Source organism: Marmota marmota, unplaced genomic scaffold (assembly GCF_001458135.2).
Source record: "Marmota marmota marmota unplaced genomic scaffold, marMar, whole genome shotgun sequence".
NCBI classification, from domain to species: domain Eukaryota; kingdom Metazoa; phylum Chordata; class Mammalia; order Rodentia; family Sciuridae; genus Marmota; species Marmota marmota.
The window spans coordinates 3,062,094-3,068,470 of NW_026000130.1; the positions used below are offsets into that span (position 1 = coordinate 3,062,094).

Here is a 6,377-nt window from a genome sequence, read left to right on the forward strand (position 1 = left end):
CCCCACCCCGCGCCTGCCCAGAGCCTGTCTGCAGCGCCAGCTCAGCTCGGAGCGCCTGGAGCCCTGCCCAGTGGTTCACTGGCCACGTCGTCCCTTGGCTTAGCGTCATGCCACACAGATGACCTGCCTGGCCCCTCCTGCCAAAGTGTGTGCCCGCTGCTCTAGGGTAGCCCTGCAGGGAGGCGGCTCCGCCCAGCACAGAGGGCCAACAGGCTCAGCCCCGGGCCTGCCCAAGGGCACCGGGAAGGGGGCCAGGCCTGGGTTCATATCTGCTTGTTCCCTAAGCCATTCATCCGCCATGTCCCAAGGGCAGTGACCACGTCTTGCGGGTCACTTCTCACACCCTCCAACGCCAGGTTGACCATGACGGCTACCACCTAGCATTTAGCCACATGTGCCAGGCACCGTCCCAGTGACCAAGCAGGATGTCACTCCTTCAATCCTCTCGGCCATCCTGGGAGGTAAGTCCAACTTCTCCATTTTGCAGGGGGGATTCTGGGGCCCAAGAAGACCCAGTCTCACAGCTGACCGTGACTTGAGAATGGCTCAGGAGCTCCCCTCCCCGGCCCTGGCTCTTGAAATCCCCACCACGTCCAGGGCTCTGTCTAGACCTTTCTTCTCTCGAGTTTAGGAGCAGCGTCTTCTAGAGTGAGTGCCCACCCAAGGGTGGGGAAGTAGGGCTGCTGCAGGGGGTTCCCCAAGGCAGCTCCAGCGTGGTCCCCTGCAGAGCACACTCAGGAAACCCCACTCCGCTTTTCCTTGTCCCCTCTGAAGCCCAAGCCATGTGGTCCCTTCCTAAAGCTACTGCTGTCCATCTCGGCTCGCTCCAGCCTGGGAGGCTAGCGACTGATCCATGGCCCCAGAGCCAGCCTCTGTCACAGTCCACCGGGAACATGGCATCCTGGGGACTGAGACCCCCGCTCACCAAGCTGTGGTTAGGCCTGCCTTGATGGCAGAGGCTCTGTGATACACATCCCTGGCCGGGCGTCAGGCTGGCTCTGCAGAGAACCGTCATTTGACCTCCATTTTCTACCTGAGGAAGCCGAGGCTCAGAGAGGTGCAATATGCAGCCAGCTCATGGGACGGCCGCAGTGCAGGTGGCCTGCCCCAGACCCTGCCCCACTGCTGAACACACACACTTCCACCTCCCAGGACTCTCCACCAGGCCTCACATCCTCCTTGATGATCAGGAAGCACCAACGTACCTTTCACAGGTTCTTAAAGCCACTAGGAACCTCAAGGGTCTTTATGACAGCTTTTGGCTCTAGAGCTATGTTGGCTGAGACAGTAGCCACTGGCCAAATGTGGCCATTAAAACTGAAATCAAGCCAGGCATGGTGATGCACACCTGCAATCCCAGCCACCCGGGGGGGGGGGGCTGGGGCAGGAGGATCACAGGTTCAAGGTCAGCCTCAGCAACTTAGCAAGACCCTGACTCAAAATAAAAAATGAAAAGGGATGAGGGTGTGGCTTGGCGGTAGAGCACCCTTGGTTCAGTTCCCAGAACCTCAAAACCAAAAAAAATTAAAAATTGAACCTTTCGGTTACTCCAGCCGTGTTCAAGCACTTGGGGCGAAGGTGGTTAGGACCTAGTATTGGACAATGAAGACGGAGAACGTCTTCTTCACTGCAAAAAGTTCTGGCCAGAGCGCCCCTCAGACATTGGCTTAGGGCACATGTTAGAGTGTGTGTTAAGCATATCTGAGGCCCTGAGTCCACTTCCAGAACCATAAATAATAATAATAATTAGGTTTATACTAGACCCGGTGCAGCTTTACACACCTGTAATCCCAGCCACATGGGAGGCTGAGACAGGAGGATCACAATTTCAAAACCAGCCTTAGCAACTAGCAAGGCCCTAAGCAACTTAGAGACCCTGTCTCAAAAATTAAAAAGGGGTGGGGATGCGGCTCAGTGGTTAAGCACCTCTAGGCTCAATCCTCCCTACCGCCCCCTCCCCCCAAAAAAACCAAAAACAAAACCCTAGGTTCACAGTGACGTCAAATTCCTTCCAGGACTCAGCTGGTGCTGTCCCAACTACTAACACAAGATCATCCACCTCCGGTAAAAGCACCGCGAACCAAACACAACGTCTGGCTCTCCGAGCTCTCACGGTGTTTCCTTTCTCCGACGGCAGAGGCGCGGTACTACACGCGTGCACGCCGCGGACCCCTGTCCCCGCCACCTACCTAAGTGGCACCGGATGCGGATGTTCGTGGGTCCGTAGTGCTCCGTGATCACAGTCCCGGGGCTCAGCACGGAGATGCACGCATTTCCAAAAACATTGTTCCCAATACAGGTCCGAAGGCTTCCGAGCAAGCGGTACGTCCGTGGGCACTTCCTGCAGTTCCTGGGGACGCAAACCCCCTGATTGACCAAGTAAAAGGTGAGCCACTCCCCGCTGGGGGTGCTGTTGAGCTTCCAGCCCTGCGGGAGGCTGCAGTTCGAGAAGGCCTTGTAGAGGGCCTCGAACTCGCACAGGACGGTCTGGAAGTTCCGCTCGAGCAGCTCCACGTCGTGCTTCTGCGCGTCCCGGGAGAAGTAGGGCGAGGTGGGCAGGTCGGGCAGGAAGAAGACCTCGGGCTTCTGGATGGAGGGCCGGCTGCTGAGGTAGCGGCCCTGCTCACGGATGCCCTTGTGGATGCGGCCCATGCCGGACCACGAGTAGCGCTTGGCGTACTCCTGCAGGTTGTGGTAGAGCTTCTGGTTGAGGCCCTCGTGGGTGCAGCGCACGCACTCGGGCGCCTGGCAGTAGGCGAAGCCATTCTGCAGCCCGTGCGCCTCGGCGCCCTGCATGAGCGCGTTCACCGACACGTAGGGCCGCGGCTGCTCCCTGCCCACGTGGTAACAGTACCACACGAACAGGACCAGCAGGCAGGCCACGGTGACCACGGCCGTGCTGTCGCAGTCCCGCACCGATTGGATGCCGGTGGCCACGCAGTCCCTGAGGCCGTCCAGTGACCAGCCCCAGGCTACCAGCCACTCGAGCGACATCTTGGGGGACTTGTTACTGGGGGTGTGAAGCCAGATCAGACGTTCAGTCCTCTGGGGTCCCAGGGGCACCCACACCATGCAGATTAGCGTGGGGGAGAAGGAGCCGCTGGGGCCGAGGAGGGCATGGCCACCACTGTTCCTCGCAGCCTGCCACGGGTGACATCGATGAATGCTGAGGCTGGCCAGCTGGACCTGCCACTCCACTCCCAGCGAAAGTCACTGCAGCAGGGTGGCAGGAGGTGGTCTACATCACACTAGCAAGCTCCAGGTCTCTGCCAGAAGACTTTTTTTCTAAAATCCAAACCTGGAATGAAAGAAAGAGAACACAGCATAAATGTTAAACATTAAAGACTCTTCAAGTGTAAAGCTCTGGGTCATTTTGTAAGGCCCCTGATGGTAGGGGACACTTGGCAGTCTTGTATACCCTACCCTCATTTTACCTGCACCCCCCATTTCCCAAAAGACCAGCCGTTGCTCCTCTACATCCATCAGGGATGGCTTGGTAACTCTGTGACACCCTAGGAGGTGCTACTGTCCCCATTTTAGAGATGAGAAAACTGAGGCCCAGAGAGATCAAAGAGCTCACCCAAGTCACACAGCCAGAGCCTGGATACAAACTCCATGTGCCTTCTAAGCCTACGTGTGTCCATCTTACTTCTTTTATTCCCCTTTCATTACTGCCTTTAAGGGAAAAGGAAGCTGGTTTCAAAAGTACCTCCTCAATGACAAAGGGTCTGTCTGAGTGGTTAGCCTTTCTCTTCCCAAGCACATCACCATTCTTACTGAATCTGGCTGCCCTCAGTCCAGGGTTCGGCTAATACCGACTTGGGAAAGGAAGTGGGTGCCCCGGGGTCACACCTGAGGCCGACACGGGGCTTCTTCTGCTTTCCAGCTTGGAGACAAGGCTCGAGCTCACCTACATGGTCAGTGAGCAATGGGGTGGCGTGGAAGTAGGAGCCCTCCAGGCCTGTGACTCAGTTTCCTGCACTTTCCCAAACAGGAAGCTGTGGTTTGCCACTCATCCTGCCTACGGTTGGGCCAGTGGCCAACACCACGGTTATCCAGAAACCCAAGGGCAGGATCACGGCCCCGGTGCCCAGCGGCGCGACCCTCTCAGACCTGGGCTGCGTGTCTGCGAATCCCTTTCTGGTAACAGCAGCGGTCTGTTCCTCAACAAGCCTCTACCTCTCCTCACCTGGGGACATCACTTAGTGTTTTCCCCTTCTCTCCTGGGAATATAGGAAGACAGCTGAACAAATGGGGAGATGGGACCCTCCCCTTTCCCTGGGGACACACTTGGCCTGGAAAACTTTTGCTGCTCAGCAGAGAAGTTATGAGCCCAAACCGGAGACGGGCAGGGTCAAGTGTCGATGCCAACCCCAGGCAGGTCACGGCCCTCGCCAAGTCTCAGCTTCTGTAACCAACAAATGGGGCTCACATTCCTCTCTCCGGCTGAAGGTGCACACAAAGTACTTATGACTGTGTCGCTGGGAACACCCAATAAGTGCTGGTGACTGCCAGGAGGGGCGGCACCCCCTAGGGCTGGCCAGCCAACCAGAGGAGGGTGGTGAAAGGTGGACTCCACTGGATCCCAACAGCTCAATGTGAACCCCCGGCGCTCTTCAGACCCAAATCGCAAGTGATTTTTCTGTCCCCAGGCTTGCTAAGGGAAACCTTAGGTGCTCATTAACTGCCTACTGGCTTCTTCCCAGTTTTGGTTGAATAAAGAATCACTTGACTATGATGTTTAGTAAGTCAAAAACACACTCTGAATATTCATGGGAATTTTTTTATGTTTCTAGGAAAAATACCAGTGTGGGGAGGTTGGAAGCTACCCTCCCCCCAACATGGTCCCAATTGCTCCTCGGATGCAGAACAGGGAAGGGCTGGGTCCCACTATTGGAGACTCATCCCTCTTGTCTTCTCCTAGACCAGCAGCTCCTTCCTCTCAACCCAGATTAAGGAAAGGTGTCTTGTTTCCAGCCATCCCAGGCAGAACCCCGGGATTCCTGAAATTCAGCGTGAAGCTGTCAGGAGGGCGAGAAGTAGTGCTTTTAGGGAAAGGATTCCCCCAACCACTGTGCTGATATCCTAATTGGAATTCTCAAACTCTGTCTCTCAGGAGCAGTGTCTTCCTGGATGCTCTAAGAGTGAGATGGCGATAATTTAACACACCTGTTAAGTGTTAGTTCCCAGCAGCCCTGCGAATCACTCAAGTTTAAGTCCACAAAATGCAGACACAGAGAACTGGGCAGATGATGAGGGACCTCGCCACTGGCCACCCAGCTGCTCCCCCCCCCCTCCTCCGGGAAGCCTCATCTGTCAGCCATGCTCCCTCTCCAAGCAGCAGCCACCCAACAGCTGTGAAGACCTGAGGCCCTGAATCCCAGCTTCAGACCCTCCTCAGGAGGCCATGAACCTGACAGCTGAAGTTTGGACTTTCTATACCTGCCAATCACTTTTAGCCAAAATAGTCTGGCGACCAGAGGTGGATGTACAAGCCCACAGCCTATCCGTGACACTAAAAGAAACCCTCAAACGTGGTCGTTTCTTATGAATTGCTCCAAACCTTCAACCCCCCCAGCGACAGCCACCACCGCCACAGGAGCACACAGCTCCTGCTCTCAGGGACAACAGTAACTTCCAGCCTTCTACCCACATCTGTTCATTTGCATGTTTCATTTCTGTCTCCACCACGGATGGAAACATCTCAGGGCTCCACACTTTAATAACATGCAAACTCAGACCTTAAATGTCAGTTGGCTCTGGGGAATAGGGTTCAAATTCAAGCCCAATCAAATGTAACTTCTGACAGGATGAACGCCTGCAGACCCTGCCTGACCCAGCTACCCCAGTTTAAATGGCCAGTTCAAGGGGCTGCCCAGTGTTCAAGAGCTTCTGGTCACCTCAGGACCAGGCCACCCTGGACACCCAGAAAGGAGCAGCCCAGCGCTGGGCCAGGAGTGTGATGCATGCAACCCTCGCCACTCCACTCCGGAGCCAGACTGCTGCGCTGGGGCCAGCTCTCCCCTTGGGGCTCTTCCCTCCCGCACTCTCCGGGCCAGCGTTCTCAGCACCCACTGGCCTGGAGAGTGGGAAAGAGGGACAGGCACAGGATGAGTTAACGCAGATGGTGACCACCAGGAAGTCAGGGGTGAGGGGGATGGGACGGGGAAGGTTAGTATTGCCAGGAAAAGTGGGCGATCGGCTGCGATGAGGGCAGGAGGTTTATGGCGCCTGACAGCTAATGGGACAGGGGAGGTGGGTCACCACGGGGAATGTGGGAAGCGGGTGATGCTGAGGGCTGGGAGAGGCGGAGAGGAGGCGAGGAGCCGGGGTTCCCGGGGGAGGAGGGAGATGGGGGAGGGGACTGCGACCGGGCG

The 6,377-nt window shown here is 56.5% G+C and overlaps 1 protein-coding gene across 1 annotated transcript in view; it reads right to left on the reverse strand.

Annotated features, from left to right (window-relative positions):
* Positions 1-6,351, reverse strand: part of Asphd2 (aspartate beta-hydroxylase domain containing 2) — an 11,703-nt gene extending 5,352 nt beyond the window's left edge. The window contains exon 1 of the mRNA XM_015500183.2: positions 2,190-6,351. Within this exon, the coding sequence (XP_015355669.1) occupies positions 2,190-3,072 (883 nt within the window). The 5' untranslated portion in view covers positions 3,073-6,351. The remainder of the gene's footprint in view (positions 1-2,189) is intronic.
* Between the last annotated feature and the right edge of the window lie 26 nt (positions 6,352-6,377).